Genomic DNA, 17766 nt, shown 5'->3' on the forward strand with positions numbered 1-17766 from the left:
GTTCTAATTTTCCCAAAAAAGAACGACACCAAAACTCCAAACCTGCAAGTTAACAGCATTGGTTCCTTCTGTTCGTTATATATGAACCCCTAGAAGTCTGAATCTGTGTTTTAGAGACCGTCATCACTACACTGCAGCTTCAAGGTCGACCTTGAATACTCAGCAATGGCACTGACTGCTTAGTTCGCTCACGATGTGTCTTCCAGTAATAAAACACCAAATAGACACGTTAACGAGGTAAAGCAAAAAAAAGGATTTTCACTGAAGGGGACTCACACTCAGGAGAGAGAAGTCAGAACTGAGAGAATATTGACAGAATTATTATAAAGGGAAGCAATTTTTTCTGTTTGGGGACGATGTGAACGTTTAGGAAGGACTGCAGCAGCTGCTCGCGGTTTTCTTGAAGCCATAGCTGGTCTCCAGAGAGTAAACACTCCAACACTGAGGAAATAAGGGTGCTTAAACGCAGCCACTAGAATGAGATCAGCAGCATTTCTCACCTCCCTTTCACACACACTCAAACGCACAGCAGCACGTCACAGCGGATCATCCTGCAGTAATCAGCTGCATGTGTACAGGACGGATCCAGGCTCGCTGCACAAGCTGCTGTCAGCGCTCAATTAGCTGCTTCTGCTAATGCATGCACCCCTGCGTTTAGCAGAGCCGCCATGCGTTGGTTGACGGTGTTGTTGACCCCCTGCGAGGCGGGAGGACAGTAAAGATCACTCAGAGGTTAAACGCTTTATTTCTTGACATGTCATCAAATAGAGTACGGTGTCCCTCTTCCTCGCTCTGCACTCTCTCCTCTTACATTCACCCTTCTCCCTCCCTCTCTCTCTGCTGTGATGGGCGACACAGGGAGAAAGAAAGCACTGTCGCAGCATTATCCTGAAAAGCACAGAGGGGGAAGGGGGACCCTGGTGGATATACTGCCTATAGCGCAACGAAACCACCGGAGAGGGAGGGGGGAGAGAGAGCAGCGCTAAAGGTTTTTAAAAACAGCAGGAAAAACGTCAGGAGAAGAAAAAAAGAGGGGAAAAGAAGTAAGAGAATCTCATCTTCTGCTTGTTTTGCTGCAGAGGCTTGAAGATCCTGCAGACGTTCCCAGGCTCCATACCGGCGGTTGGAAGCGATGTACCCGATCCATAAATAAAACTGGCTCAGTCATTGTTTTTTGGGTGAATCGGTTAATAAATGGGGCCAGTTTCCACCCACTGGCCACCTGTCTCACCTTCACTCTTAAAGGAACAGCAGCTTCTCTGGGTAGCAGACTTACAGACCCGGTTACTGGCACTGCCGCCTTACAAATACAGAATATGTGGGGAATAATGCAGAGAAAGCAGTATGTCCAAGGTGACAGAAAATAGATTAACATTATGCATCATGGGTGCCCTTTATTTGAATTTGTCTGAAGAACATTTGGCACCAATGACAGCATCTAAATACCATTCATTGTCAGATGGAAGCTTCTCTCACTTAAAATCTTAAATATGGAGTTCTTTTTGCAGATTTCAGCTCCCTCCAAAGGGTTTGATTGAGATTTTAGTACTAGATTCATTGGCAAACAGATGAAAAATGTTCATCTTTTTCTTTTTAACCAGTCTTTTGTGCTGCTGGACGAGTCCTTTGGTTTGTTACCTTCACCTCTAACCTGATATTCTGACGGTGTGGAACACATTTAGAAAGCTTTGGAAATCTTTATTATTAGTTTGATGCATTCAGGGCCTCGAGTAACAGAAGAAGAAATCCCCACAGAGAGTCAGAACCTCATCATGTTTACTGCAGGTTTGGTGTTCTTGTCCATGCGGGTTTCATTTGGTCACGTCTAAGAAAACTAAAGCACCGCATTCCACAACTTTGGTTTCATCTGTCCACAGAATACAGACTGCAGTTTATCTATGGAAGTCTTTAACCTTGTCTTTCTGTCCATGAAGCTCTACAGATGTGCTTTGATGGTTGATTTGCATTCAAGCTTTTCTGAACTATGACCTTGAAATTCAAGTCTGCCAATAACTTTGATCAGGCATAGGAAATGAGATGACAAGAGCATCAGTCTCATGTCTGGATGTTTAATTTGGCTCAACTGAAGGACCAGAAGACTGTTTTTGACGGGAAATCCCAAAGCTCCTCATCATGCAGCATGTTCCAGATGTGTTCATTCCAATTGATTTTAAAGCAGACGGTGTTTAACACAGCTGAGTGAGGCTGAGGGATCGATCGGGTTAATGTGGTCTAGTTTTTGTTCTGCTGTCATTTAGAAGAGCAGGAAGCAGGAAGAAGCAGTTTCATCATTTATTTGGATTCTATCTGTTGAAGAACTGCTTTTAGTTGATATTTTCTGTTTACTATTTGTAGCTTCATTATTTTAATCACACCTGCTCTAACAGGTTTCACCATCATAATTACAGCCATGATGAGCATTTAATCCTTGTTTGTTTTCATTTGCATGTCTGTTCCTTTATATTTCTGTCTGCTGCTGTCTTTGTAGAAAAAACTAAAAACTTTTAGCCATTTATCACTTGCATTCTGCTAAATATTTATCTACGTGTAAATTACTTTTAGTTGTTTTAACCATAAATTACATACTTTTATTTACTATTTCACCTGTTAATGAAAAATTAGTTAATATTTTTATTTCTATATTGGTTTCAAATTCCAACTACTGACCAATTTCTGTCTGTCTGCACTTTAATTTTTCATTTTTAGCTAATTATTTGCTCCATTTTATCACTTACTTTTAGCTATTTCAACTATTGATAAATTACTTTTTAATCCATATATCACAGATTTTTCTGATACTATTTATATTTTTTGTATCTTTTGAGAACAATTTGTTCCAGACATGAAGCAAAATACACAAACTTAGTCTAAAAAAGCCTTTTATCACTCGTTTTAAGTAAATTATTTGACCTTGTTCTATATTTTTTGCTACAGTTATTTAAGAAATTATTTTTAGCTGTTTGAGAAATATATCACAGGATTTTCATTATTATTTCCCCTCTCCATTCTTTATTTCTGAAGTTACTTTTAGCTGTTTCAGAAATTTTCATTACTATTTCCCTTCTCCATACTTTACTTCAAGCTAAATATTTCAACCATTTATCGCCTGATCAAGCTGACAATTCCTAATGAAAATCCACACAGTCCTAGCCAGTCAATTAAGGCCTCATGGTTACTGAAATTTTGACATTTTACGAGTAGAATGAACGGGCAAATGCTAACGTGTTATTTACTGTTATTAGTTCATTAAATTAAAAGTAATTCTATTAACAATAAAGGAAAGGCTCATTTTTATATATCCATTTCATGCCGGGGTTTTATTTACTTGTTTTCGCTTCAAAAATGAAAAGATAATTCAAAAATTTCCACCAGTGGTGCCCAAACTCTCTGGGTCTTGCTTTGCAGAAATATTTATCTGACATTAGAACCCTCAGCAGTCAGTCCTCACATAACTAGCTGCTAAACGGACTCACATTAGTAAATTTCCTGCTATTCTGCCATTAGAGACTCTAATATTAGCTGCAGGACCTCAGTTATTCCTCTCTGGCACCACATCACAGCAGAACAGAACACTGACGAACCCAAATAACACATGTGCAACCAGGATGCTGAAACCAGGTCGAAATGACACAACAGAGCCACCGAGGACTTTGTGTGTGGCCGTACAGTCAGTGTGTGTGTGTGTGTGTGTGTGTGTGTGGCCGTACAGTCAGTGTGTGTGTGTGTGTGTGTGTGTGTGTGTGTGTGTGTGTGTGTGGCCGTACAGTCAGTGTGTGTGTGTGTGTGTGTGTGGCCGTACAGTCAGTGTGTGTGTGTGTGTGTGTGTGTGGCCGTACAGTCAGTGTGTGTGTGTGTGTGTGTGTGTGTGGCCGTACAGTCAGTGTGTGTGTGTGTGTGTGTGTGTGTGTGTGTGTGTGTGGCCGTACAGTCAGTGTGTGTGTGTGTGTGTGTGTGTGGCCGTACAGTCAGTGTGTGTGTGTGTGTGTGTGTGTGTGTGTGTGTGTGGCCGTACAGTCTGTGTGTGTGTGTGTGTGTGTGTGTGTGTGTGTGTGTGTGTGTGTGTGTGTGTGGCCGTACAGTCTGTGTGTGTGTGTGTGTGTGTGTGTGTGTGTGTGTGTGTGTGTGCCCATGTTTTTGCTATATTGTGGGGACCAAATGTCCCCACAACTGTAGGAAAACTGAAAACTATGTCACTTGTGGGGACCTCATTTCGGTCCCCACAAGTTTAAACAGTGTTTTCTTGGCCATGTTGTTGTTACTGAAAAAATTAAAAGTGCAAAAACGTTTCTTTAGGGTTAGCCATTGTTTTGGTCTGGGTTAAGGTTTGGTTAGGGTTAGGGGTTAGATATGAATGGGAGTCAATGGTAAGTCCCTACAATGATAGCAAGACACTCACATGTGTGTGTGTGTGTGTGTGCCCATACAGTCAGTGTGTGTGTGTGAGTGAGTGAGTGAGTGAGTGAGTGAGTGAGTGAGTGAGTGAGTGAGTGAGTGAGTGAGTGAGTGAGTGAGTGAGTGAGTGTGTGTGTGTGTGTGTGTGTGTGTGTGTGTGTGTGTGTCCGTACAGTCGGTGTGTGTTTGTTTCTCATCTTGGGGGACTGGGAATTGCCATCACACCCGCTACGAGGAGGAAGGAACGAGGGACTCCGTGAGAAGAGGAAGGATGAGTGTGGGAAGGTTCTGCTTACAGAGGAGCACCATTCAGCTGAGACGTCTGCCTGAATGAGGAGAGCTGAGACCTAATCGATCCACGGATACGAGCATGCCAGCTGCCGGCTCAGCAGGAAAGAAAACGGGAGGAAATAAAAAAGAAGGAGAAGAAGAAGAGGAGGAGGGGCAACGGGAACAGAAATGAGGTGCTGCAGAAAGTGACCCTCCATCCTTTCCTTCTTTATCTCCTTCTAGTGCTTCTGACTGTGAGTTCAAAGCCCCTCCATCACCAGAAACACCTCCCGTCCTGCCGCTGCCTCCCCTCTCTCCCCTCTCTCCCTCCTCCTCTGCAGCAGACTACAGCGCAGTCAGCTACTACAGGGACTGCAGTATTACGCTATAGCACAAGCAGAGAGCTGGGGGGTGGGAGAGGAGGAGGAGGAGGAGAGCACATGGAGGAACAGGAGGAGAGGAGGGGGGACTGAATAGCGATAATAAGCAATCCAGCACTCAGCTCTGGAATCGTGGTAATAAAGCACCAGAGCTGTCAGCGGTGATGAGAGGAGGAAGGGAGGAGGGGGAGGAGTGTTCAGGCTGGAGTAGCAGAGGAAAGCTCTAAGAGAAGGTTTAACGGACACATGCACGTTACCTTCTGTCTTCCTGCTCCAACACCCAACATTTCCTGATTCTGCTTCAGACTAGATTCATCCTCATTGGTCCCCAGTGAGCTAATCAGCTACAAACAAGCACCCACCTGACCTGAGCCTACCTGAGCCTACCTGAGCCTACCTGAGCCTACCTGAGCCTACCTGAGCCTACCTGAGCCTACCTGAGGCTGCTGCTGCTGTGGTGACCGTCCACCTCCAACCCCATCCTTATGTCACCGCGTTGGCACCAAAACTATTGACTGCAACACTTTCAAAGTCACCTCAGCTGCCCCAGCCTCTCCTCCCCAACCAGGATTTCCATTTGTCTTTTTAAAAAAAACATTTTTACCATCACCCCACTCTGGGTTGTTCGATCACTTATCTGGACAAGTCCAGCTTTGTTTTTTTTTGGTTTTTTGCATGATAAAGCTGCTGGACATCTGCTGTAAGAAGCTGCAGCTGCTTCATCCAAACTCTTACTGGAGATATTTTGTTTCTCTTCTTCATTCAGTGGATTTGATATAAACTAGAGGTTCTCTGAGGAACCACACACTCCCTCATATTGCAAACTGCTGCCACATTTCTGACTACCTGTACACAAGAAGTACATGTGTAGACACATTTCAGTGATGTAACTCGCTGAGAACATCTGGACGCCAGTAGTGGTTTGTTATTTTACTTTTTCTCAAGGAAAATGAAAGTCCTCAGAGAAATTACATTCTTCCTGAGAAAATGTTCAATGATTAGTGGTTAGAGATTCTTTTCCTGAAGTAAATCAGTGCTCAGAATGAGAGGGAAGCCCAAGCAGAAATTAAGAAAAACAATCCAAAACCTGCTGCTGGTAAAGATGCAGCACTTCAGGTGTACACGTTTTGGACATCATGTATGTAGTAAGGCCAAGTTCACTGGATTTTACTGGACCAGAATCATCCGTCTGTGGGCTAGCTGATCAAGACCAGATAATTCTGCAAGACTCAGGAATACACATATCCTGTGTACAGTAGGTAAACTGTTTTTGCAGTTATGCTGTGCTGTGAAATCTAATTACCGGCTGGATTATATTCAGAGGCGATGCTTTTTTCTAGATGAATGAAGTGTTGCATTTATGAACTGCACCGGATCAGACAGGAGGTGGTTGGGGTGGATGGATGGCGAACAAAACGCACCGTCCAGACTCACATTTGTGGTTTAGCCAACAAAGTACTTCTCTTCTGATTAAGTAACGAAACCAATTCCCACATTTGCACATGATGGTAATCTATCAGCACAAACTACTTCCACTGAGCGTGATCTACCTGCATAAAGCAACACCTGCTGTTGGAAAGTGGTATAATTACTTTGATGACCAACAGACTGTAATATGTGGAAGCTGCACTTTCTTAAATGTATCGTAAACACAACTTCTTACCATGATAACTATGAATGAGTTTCTATCTGTTGGCAGAAGCCTGTGTCTGTCTTGGATCTACAGTTTCACATGTGCGGTGGTTAGCAGTGTTTACTGACTCAGTGTGCACACACCTGGTTGTATGTGTGTGTTCGTGTGTGCGTCTCCATCCTAAGTCTCTGAGTCAATATGCTGTCTCTGGTCTTATAGCAGAGTCCCCAGAAAACAGCCTCAACACACAGTGATCCGGGTCAGCTCTGGTCTCCGTCTCTGCAAATGGCCATGGATTTTTAGAGACAATTAAGCAGAGGGAAGCAGCGGGAGACACGGGTGAGAAGAGGAGGACTGACAGCTCAGGAAGAGGAGAGGGATGACAATGATGAGGGGAAAATGAGTTCAGAGGTAGAGACGCCAGAAACGGAGAGGAGGGGAAAATACAAAGAGGATAATTACAGAAAACAGGAGTACAGCAGAAAGGTGGCGAAGCAGAGGGAGACTGAATCACTGACTGGAAATATCAGCAGCAAACTGAACTCTGAGAACCCTTGAAATTCTTCATTTCCTTCCTTTTGACTGCCAAGAACTGACTGTATTATTTCTTTGAGCAACAAAGTGTTGTTGATGGTATTAATATACCATCAACTCACAATCATGAGCTCAAACCCAGACTTTACAAACAGAAATGAAGCAGCTAAAATACCAGCAGGAGTATATTTAACACCAGATGAGACCACTTTGTAGTTCTTTACCTGTGTGCTGTAAAGCAAAACAGACAATAAGAGATCCAAACCAGCTGCACAGAAACTCAGTGAGAATAATAAAATGAAAAACTTCTAACCAGCTTAAGTGATAGCACACCTTTTTTTTTTTTTTTAAACGAATGAAGCGCTGCATCTTATGAATCGTACCGGATTCAGCTCAACAATCAACAGGAGGAGACTGGACATATAAAACACATGCATCTATCACATCCAGGCGCCACAAACAGACTCATCTGTTGACTAAGAAACAGCTCCACATCTGTAAGGCCCAAATTAACAACTTGGGTTTAACAGATAAAAAAATTAATTGCTAATTAGTCGTAGCTTATTATGTTTAAAATGTTTGCATGTATGGAGGGAAAAAGATCAGTTACAGATTTTAAAAGTAATTATTTAGAGGACATAAATGTTACAGTTTGTTTGTACTGGACACACAATCCCATACACTCCCGTGGAACTGTTAGCTGCTCAGAAGTAAAAGCTGAAACTGCACAAATATGACAGAATACTCGAAATGACATTTTGTTCACTGACGCCTAAAAACTGTGCTAAGAGGTTCTGCAGTGAGTTTAAAAGCCGTACTCTGGCTGGTCTGATCCGTCCCTGAGGACTGAGCCAGGGAAGCTAACACCAAAATGTTTATGGTAGCCAAAATTAAAACCAGTGAATATCATCAGCTAAGCTAAGAGTCCAACTCCAGCCATCCTTAGCTCTGGACAATCTCCTGACATGTCTGGTCTTCTGTTGGACCTCATGGACTCAGTGCCCAGAAAAACTGACTCTAAACCTGCCAGAACATCTACATTGTAAATCTCAGGACCTCCACAATGAGTCGCCTGAAGATGAGTACTCCACTTTGTATGATTCTGAAAATGGCCACACGGTCCCAAAAGTGTCAGATGAGACATTTGTGGTCAATGTGCTGGTCTTTCTAACCCCTCCTGACCCCCTGATGCTGCCAGGCTCCAATGCTCGGAGGAGCTAGGGCGGACAAACCTTTCCAACAGTTGCCAGGAGACACAAACTCCTGCTACATGACCATGAACTCAGCTTCTCATCTTCACTTTACAGTTTCTAAGAACTCAACATTTTTGCTGACAGAAAAGAATGTAATAAGAATGTCATCAGGGCAGCTGGGTGGTACGGAGGCAACACCTGCACCTCCAGCTTCACGGGATCCTTAAAGGAATTCCTCTAAATAATTCTGTGCAGTAGATCACTGCAGAGCGTTTCATCCAAACCCGCAGCATCAGACTCCACATACAGAATGACATCTGATGTTTCTGCTGCAGTCTCATTCACCAGAACACTAAAGCAAAAAACCAAATATTACACACCAGTTCTGATGGACACAGCAGGAGGAGCAGTGTTTATACATCATTACGAACAGTCTCTGCAGGTACAGATGCCATGCCGGCACACAGAGCAGCTACAGACTGCATGAAGTGAGATTCTGCTGCTGCTCTCAGGATTTTATTCCAGTTCCCCTAGATAGAAATGAAACCAGATGAATTGATGCAGAGCCACTGACTTCAAGTTGATTAATTGACTGTGGATCCATTTGCACAAAATATAGACTGATACTGGAGAGAACTGGAGCCTGAATTAGGGTAATTAAATTACGTTAAAACTGCTCAGTGCTCTGCTGGAGGAATAATTTGGCGCACTGGAGAGAGAGAGAAGCAAGAAGAGAAGGAGAGAGAGGACGATAAGGATGAAATTATGCGCAAAGACGCAGCAGCAGAATCCTCACACAGCATCAGTGGGAGATTAAAGGGAACGAACAGCAGAGGGACAAAAAACGCATGGAAATGAGAATGAACGAGGCGCATTATCTATCTATCTATCTATCTATCTATCTATCTATCTACTTTTAAAAAATCTCGCAGCGCAGTGACCTTAGCATCCCTCCAACAGTTTAAGGAGTAACTTTACGCGCAACAATGCGCAGTGTCCAAAGCGGTGCCAAACACGGATGAGTTGCAGTGCGCGTAAAACAGAGAAGGACAGAAGGAGAGCAGGGTACGGAGTGTAGAGTAAACTTGTGCGGACACTCACCCTGGCGTATTTGGAGGAGTAGGGGTCCTCGAACAGTGCCCACATCCAGGGCTGCCACACCTCCCACCACGTCGCCCTGCGGCCATCCTCCTGCATGCACAGCCGCTTCAGGTCTCCGTCCGCCCCGCCGGTGAGCGCCGGATCGTCCTCGGGTGCGTCCGGCTCGGGGGTCTCAAAGCTGTCCAGGGCTTCCTCGGCGTCGCGGTGCTGCCGGTAGTTCATCCAACAGCACGCCTCCACGTCCGTTTCATCGATGCCCCAGAAGGCGAGCTCCTCCTCGAAGAGCGGCCCGCAGACATCGTTGGGACAGTGGAGCTTCCCGGTGCGGTAGTAGTTGAGGATGAAGGCGAAGGTGGCGGGGTGGCGGTCGAAGAAGAACTCGTCGGACTTGGGGTCGTAGTCGAAGTTGCTGTAGGCGTCGGGCTCGGTCAGCCAAGACAAGCGCGTCCCCGGCAGCGTCTTCAGGGTGCTCCGGTAGGTCTCGTGTCGGATCCCGCCGCAGTTGATCACGATCTTCTCGCTATCTGACGCCGAGCAAGTCATGGCTGCACTGGAGCATGCTTCGGTCGGTGCGCCCGACTGCTGCTGCTGCGGCTACTGCCCTTCCCCATCCACCGCCGGTCCCCGCTCTGTAGGCTTCTGTTATACCGTCCCGGTAAGGAGTCACTGAGCCAACTGAGAGGAGGAGAGAGGAGGAGGGGGAGGAGGAGTCTGCCTGATGAGAGAGAGAGGAGAGGGAGTCTGCAGGAGAGAGTGTGACACAGAGAATGTGTGGGATGCGGATTTTATGAATCGATAGGTTTGCCACTGAATGACTGCCCGTCTGATTGATTGATTGAATTCATATTATTGAATCGTTTGATGATGTTCAGCTCAGAAAGCGCCACTCTGCTGAGCAAATCTAATTATATTCTGCTCTTTTTTGGCTCCCGGCATCCTTGGATTGAACTGCAAAGAAATAAAGTGGATTTTTTTCAGCTCAAACACAGAGATAACAGTAAACTACATGACCATAAGTATAGATACCGGACTCATATGTGATCTGTGAACCAAACCATGCTGCTCTACTAGACTCTGGTTTCAGGATTTCCACCAGATGTTGAATCTGGCTGCATAGATTCCCTCCCATCCAGTGAGTTAATGAGGTCTGGTTTACTGTCAGAGCTCCAGTTGATCCCAGAGGTCAAGTTCTTCTCCACTAAAGTGAGAAACTGCTCCTCCACTGTCATGATAAAAACACAGAGGGGGATCTAATGAGGTGTGACATCACCCAACTGGTTCCACTGGAGTCGGTCGGTCATGCTTACTTTGCACTTTCTGCCTCCGCTGTAGAGACTAAAGGAAATGAGTCACACAGAAGCGGGTCCATCTGGGAGACTGCTGCAGCCATTCTGCTGACCAGGTTATAGGGGATCTCCCTCCAGCTGAGCGAATGCTTCCTCATCCTGACACACCAGTCTGTTTACATGCATGAGTCTGACTCTGGAAACTCACCAGATGAATCCGGGGTTCTGTGAGCCATTCCAGTCTGATTTTGGCTCTGTTGGAACTGGAGCCCACAGATGAGCAGCTAAATAAAGTGGAAGACATGAATCTGGGCTGCAGGCAGAAAGACAACAGGACTGTGCTGAAAGATAACGTACTTCAGGAAACTGGTGGACTTCCTGTACTCACTGCTCTGCTGGTGACTGAAGAGGAAAGGTTTTGCTGCAAAGAGTGGGAGCAGTTAATACTGAACTTAACAAATCTGCATGGTTCTCCTAGATCTTCTGGGGGTCATGTGACCTGCAGTTCCATCTCTGACCACTAAAATGATCCTACAGTCTAAAGCCCAGCTTGGATCCAGATGTTGTTCTACCACTCACCAGGCGTCAGCAGTGCACGTTGTTCCCATACATCTGGGCCAGCAGGAACCTCCCTCACCTTCTGTAGGGCTCAGAAAGCACTGAGAAGGGAACAACAATCCACATTTGGAGGCTTGAGGGGTCGAGGAGACACAGTCAGACTATAACTCTAGTTTTAAAAAAAATGTTCCATCGTGTCCAGTGAATGTAAAACCTCCACCACAGACCCATAAGGTCCACATGTATAGGAGTGATGTGATCTAATGCTCCATTTAACGGGCTGGAATTGTCCAAAGTAGATGCATTTCTCAACAATAATCACTCTTAGACTCTTTAGACATGTTTTCCCAGGCAGCAGAGAGCACAGTTCATGCAGAACATCTGCTGGCTGTCGGCCAGATGACACTGAAGACATCTCAGTTTAATGGATGAGTCAACAAAAAACACCATTTTAGCAGCAGAGATCGCTCCTCGATGCCTCCTTTCCTGGTAGATGAATGCTGCTTTCATGTCCGATCAAAAATCTATGTGCTGTTTTATAGAGGCCACAGAGAAATAATCCATGTTGTCATTTAATATGGGGACTTACTGAGGATGTCATTAGTTCTGTAGCAGTGAGCTGATGTGTTGTAGAGGAGGAACAGGTGCAAAATACCTTCAGCCCTGAGGTGAGCTCGTTCTTCAGGCACTCCAGCACTGAAAATCTGCTTACGAACACAGATTGATGGGAAGTTTTTTCAATACTGAACACCTGAACACCCGTAGATTCAGAGTTTAGTCAGAGCTTCCTCTGCCAGCGTCTCTGAGCCAAACCAGCTGAAACTATTCAGATTCCTCTCAGCTTTGTCACTGCCATACCAGTTCTGATCTGTACCAGACGTCACCTGATCCTCACCAAACTGTATTTGCATTCCCTGAGTCGATCTCTGATAGCAGTCTGACACATTAATCTTCCACTGATAAGAAGCAGCACGGGCCTCCTCATCCAGACGGTTAACTCCAGCTTTCTGATCTATGATCCCTTCAAACCTGAAGACCTGCACTCACATCATGAAATCAGCTGAAAGCGTCGGCTAGGTTGGACCATTTTGCACTGGATAATTCTGCAGCTTTTGGACGCTTTGTTCCTCCAGAAAGCAGTGAACTTTCCCAGAGGGAGGACTCTTCTGAGCAGCCGGTGGACGTCGTGGATCAGAGTGAAGCTGCTTTTGGTCACGTTTCCTTCTTTTGATAATTTTTTCCTTTTGATTTTTTCACTGCTGGCTGTTTTTTTGTTTTCACTTCCAGCATCGGAGGATTTCATGTTAGCACCAATTAAAATGAGCGTTTGAAGTCCAACAGCAGCTCGTAGAGTCAGAACTTAGACTCAGGAGTCGGTGTGTTTTAATCAGCGGCCTGTAGGTAGGTAGGGTCACTCATTCCAAAAAAGAAGCTATTTCTGCGTATTTTTATGTTCCTTAAGCATCCGTCCTGACTCCTCTGCTATCAGGGGAAAGGAGATGCTGCTAATCTACGGTAATTTCTGAGTGTCTTAAATCTCAGTGCTTTTAGGCTTAAGGGGGTTTGTAAGATGGATTTTCTGATCATGTCAGCCTAAAGACGCTTTTGGGACAGGAGCAGCAGGACTCTATAAGCACACTGTACCTGAAATATTAACATTAAAGCTGTTTATTCTGTCAGTGGTTTAATTATTGATGGGCCTACAGCTCGGGTCAGCAGGTTTTTATTAATGGTTCAGGTCATAAAAGACATAAATGTAGTTAACCCTCGAGTTGCCCTACGGGTCAGATTGACCTGTTTTAAGGTTTAAAAATGTGGGAGGGAGTATTTTCACAGTGAAACTTCTGATGTCCACATTTTCAACATTTGTGGGAGATTTTTAAACATTTTTAGGTGTAAAAAAAGAAATGTTCAAAAAAAGTTTCTTAAGAACATTGACAAAAAAAATCAACCAAAATCCAGCGAGTTTCGCTGTTTTCTGGTTGTTTTTTGGTCAATGTTCTTAAAGAAAATATAAGTTTTACTGATATACATATGTAATCACTTTAGATTTTTTTAGGATTTTTTTGAAGATTTTTACTCATTTTTTGAAAATATTTACAAGAATTTTCTTGCCAAATTTGTGAGATTTTTTAAGTAAAAATCTTTTAAGGAATTATCGGAATTTTCTTCCTGAAGGTTTAGTAGATTTTCCGAAATTTAGGAAGTTGTTTTTTGCTGAAGTTTTGTATTTTTTCTTTCAGACAAGGAATCAATATTTTTGATGCCCGTAAATGAGGACAACAGGAGGGTTAAGTGAACAAGGAAACGGTGTAATTAAGGTTTGGTTCAGTGTCGTCCTTCTACTAAAGCTCTCCTCCTCTCCTCACTCCCTTCCTCCACGCTGTCTTTCAATCTACTAAAACACTTGGCTCAATTAGAGCAGAGCAGGAGGGATATGATAGAGTGTTTCACGCCCATTCTCCCTCTCTCTCTCCTCTCCTTTCCAACATAGTCCCTCCACCACTGAGCAGGAGAGGGAGGCCAGCAGCAGAACCAGCATTTGCTGAGCTCCACAAAAAGGGGAGAAAAGACTGCAGACCATCAGATCATTAGTGCTCTCCCATTTTCTCTCTCTCACACCGAGTATTCTCTCCATTCCTCTCTCCACCTCTCCTTATCATCTCCACTGCTTGTCCTCTCTCTCTCTCTCTCCAGTGCAGAGCTAATGTGCTGTGTTGGTCTGCTGAGGACAGTCTGCAGCATCGAGCTTCACTACAGTCCAAACCGACGTCACTGGAGCTCACATAACCTACAGTAATACGGCTTCAGTCAGAGGAATACCCTGAACCAGCCACATGCTCTAAAACCTGGTTAAACTCCAGCAGCAGCGTTCTGGATGAGCTGAAGCTAAAGTTCTGTTAAATGCCATCACAGTAATCCATTCTACTAGAGATGAGTTCCTCCTGGTCTTTCTGGGAGACAAAACATTTAATTCTGTTGATATTTTTGGGTTGGTAAAAAGCTGCTTTGGTGAAAGCTGTGATAGGGCTGTAAAAAGTTAAATCTGAGCCCATTAACACTCCAAGGTTACCAGCTTGATCTGTGGTTTTAAGAGTTCCAGTCTCAAGATGTTTACAAATGCTGACCCTCAGAATAATCTCAGTTTTACCTTCATTTAACTGTAGAAAGTTCTCTCTCATCCAGGTGTTTATTTGCTCCAGACACAGTCAGTCTGTTGGGCTGCAGTCATCTGGTGACAGAGACAGAAAGTCTGGGATTTTTTTCATTTCAATTCTGTGTTTTTTCCCCAAAATCTGCTGTAAAACACCACGTGATGCATTGGTGTAAACATTTAAAATGTACCAATCAAATTACAGCCAAACCTCAGTTATTCCCAGATATACACCCCCTGTCAAAGGTTTTAGGACACTTTCTCATTCAAATAAAGTAGAACCTGTCCTACAGCTTTTGACAGGGGGTGTATCTACCAAATTTGGTACACATATGCAGCACATCAGGCTGAACGAAAAAGTCAGTGACAGCCACATTCCAAACCCAACAGGAAGTGAGCTATTTTGCGTTGAATGTCAGATTTTGCCCATTTTTCATTTTTTTCTAGAGTGAACTCCTCCTAGGGGGAAACTCCAATTCACCTCAAATTGGGCCAGTACATACAGGAGGCCTTAATGATCCAAAGTTATTAAAATCTTTTTCCAAAGTCAAAGGGCGTGTCCGTGGAATTTTGATTCTTCGCCATGAAATTTGAAATGCTGTGTAAATGCCCTGAACATGCTCCAATCTGCCTGAAACTTTACATGTATGATCAGAGTCCTGCCCTGATCACATCCATATGATGAAATACACCCCCTGTCAAAAGTTGTAGGACAGGTTCTACTTTATTTGAATGAGACAGTGTCCTAAAACTTTTGACAGGGGGTGTACATGGGTACCTGGTCAACTCACTCCCCGGTTAGGGTTAGGTTTAGGGTTAGGGTATTTCAGCTTTCAGTGTAAAAGGATATCATCCATGGATTTCAGCTAGTTATAGGTAAGTAACCTAAGCATATGGGGAGGGACCAGTATCCTGTACACGCCCTCTCTTCATACTGTTTGGACCCATTTGACTCGTTTATAAGTTCAACATTTTAACCAGACATTAGCTACACACTCAGAAATCTTTGTTTGTTCAGTCATATTTTAAGGAATTTCACTTCATTGTCCAACAAACGGCTAGGACACACTAATGAAGCTAACGGTTCTGATGTTGATGAGCTAAACTGACGAGATGGTACGGTGGTAATGGCAAAGATTCATTCATTCTCCTTGTTTTTTGTCTACAGGAGCCCACTGCAGTCACAAACACAAATATCAGAGTCCTTCCATCACAGTTATGACTTACCAGCCCATAATTATGAGAGAAGTTGGCAGGAATGAAAACGCTTCAGAATTTGAATGAGAGTCTCCAGGTTTTTCAGATTTCCAAGAAACTTCTGTGAAAACTGTCGGTAAAAAACAAACGTACACAAAAAGACACAGTTAATAACATCCTCACCTTTCCCTTTTTTCCTGCTTCTAACATCAACGTTGAGGACAAAATGTTCCTCTGCTGCCTGATATATCCAACCCACTGACAGATGTAATGATGAGGAGATAATCAGCTTCAGTGGTCAGAATGTTTTACCTGATCACTGGAGACACTTGTTGTGAATCCAGAGGCAGACATTTGGGTCTTTGTCTAACATGGACACCATGTCTGTCTGTGTAAAGGTTTTATTTTTAGCTTTTATCATCTTCTAAATATTCTGACTGTCCACATGTTTGGTTCAGTGACCTTCAGGCTCCTTTTTAAACCTCTGTGGACGACCTGGAAACGCAGCGTCAGGTTTTCTATGTGGCTAAGGCATCCGAGGAGAGTATATAAATACATCTGCACATTTATTTACATTTACTGACAGCAGCACAGAGTAACTGAGGACATTTACTGAAGGACTGGTCAGCTCAGAGATGTGTTTAAGTTTTTTATTTCAGAGACATTTTACATTTTTTAACATTTCAAGTCAAACCTTGTTAAAGTCTTTTAATACAGCAATGATCAGATTTCACCGTCATAGTGGCCAAAGAATGAACCATTAAAACCAGTAGGCATGATAATGGCTAGAATAATTTAGGAGCAGGAATTTATTAACAAGTATTCCCTGCTGTGTATAGAAATAGTTCAACACATGGATGGATGAATCACCAAAGGTCCAGATCACGCTGTTTTCTCATGCTTCACATTTTGATTTTTAATAAATTTGCAAAATGTCTTGACTTTATGCTTCTCTTGTGGGTTACTGGGTGCAGATTTGGTGTAAAAATGCAAATTCTATTCATTAAAAATTAAACCCACAGTGCAAAAAAAGTGGAGTGAGTGTGAAAGGGATCCTTCTGCATAATGAGACTTTGATGCTTTTTCTGCTTTACATGCAGGTTTGTGCCTTCACCAGAGTGTTTCTGTGCTGAGGTGCTTCAGTAAAGACCTCAGTACTTGTTCCCCTCTGTTCGGTCAGTGGGTTTTTTGCTGCAGTGAAAGCAGTCTCCCTTTCATATCTCTACCTCCTCTGCCTCCTCCTCCTCCTCTCTCTCATCTATCTCTTGTCTCCCCCCCTCTCCCCTCCTCACGCCGGCCGTTCTCAGTGCGATCACATGTGAAGATCAGCTCAGCTCTCCCTCTCTCCCTGCAGCAGTGTTTTCCTCTCCTCCTGTCCTCCCGTTCCCCCTCTCCTGCCCTCTAGACTTGGTCATTCAATCAGCCACTTTGCTGGCACTGCTGTTCTCTTGAATAAAAACTCTCTCTCTTGCTTTCTCTGTCGTACCGCAATAAGGAGGACTTCTGCACAAAAAGGGAAAAAAGAAGAAAAAAGCAAAGCTGAAGGGTGAATATGCTGCCAAAAAAAGACGAATCAAACTAAAAATAATAGAGTGACTTTAAAAATGAATGTATTAAAGTTCATATTTGCTGTGTATGTTAATTAATTCTGCTGCAGTTCATTGTTTGATCGAGTTAATTCACGTGTCCTGGAGTGCCAGTGAAACCTTTTATTTTTGCCTCTGAATGATTCTAATCTCACTATAAACCTTCTATAACATAACTGCCCTTACTTCTGGTCATCAAAGGGGATTTTTCCACTTTATTAGCTCCACAGAGCTCAGAGGTTCTCGGGTTGTTCCAAGCATCGTGGAGCTGGCCAGGACTCAGCAGGAGACTCACCATCTGTTGCAGGACTCCTTGTTCTCTCAGTAGAAGATCGTTGTTTATGACTCTGGCTGCTGTCATGCTGAGGAGGAACCTGGGACCAATCAGACTCCACCCGGCCACACTACAGGACGGATCAGAACCTGGAACATCTAAAGCAGGGGTGTCCAACATGCGGCCTGCGGTCCAAAAGCTGCCCTCC

The 17766-nt window shown here is 43.9% G+C and overlaps 1 protein-coding gene across 1 annotated transcript in view; it reads right to left on the minus strand.

The window, feature by feature from the left end:
• Positions 1-16607, minus strand: part of LOC110952416 (potassium voltage-gated channel subfamily C member 1-like) — a 98588-nt gene extending 81981 nt beyond the window's left edge. The window contains 3 exon segments of the mRNA XM_051942085.1: positions 9504-10218; positions 14499-14579; positions 15729-16607. Of these exon segments, the coding sequence (XP_051798045.1) occupies positions 9504-10046 (543 nt within the window). The 5' untranslated portion in view covers positions 10047-10218; positions 14499-14579; positions 15729-16607.
• Between the last annotated feature and the right edge of the window lie 1159 nt (positions 16608-17766).

Source organism: Acanthochromis polyacanthus, chromosome 2 (assembly GCF_021347895.1).
Source record: "Acanthochromis polyacanthus isolate Apoly-LR-REF ecotype Palm Island chromosome 2, KAUST_Apoly_ChrSc, whole genome shotgun sequence".
NCBI lineage: Eukaryota > Metazoa > Chordata > Actinopteri > Pomacentridae > Acanthochromis > Acanthochromis polyacanthus.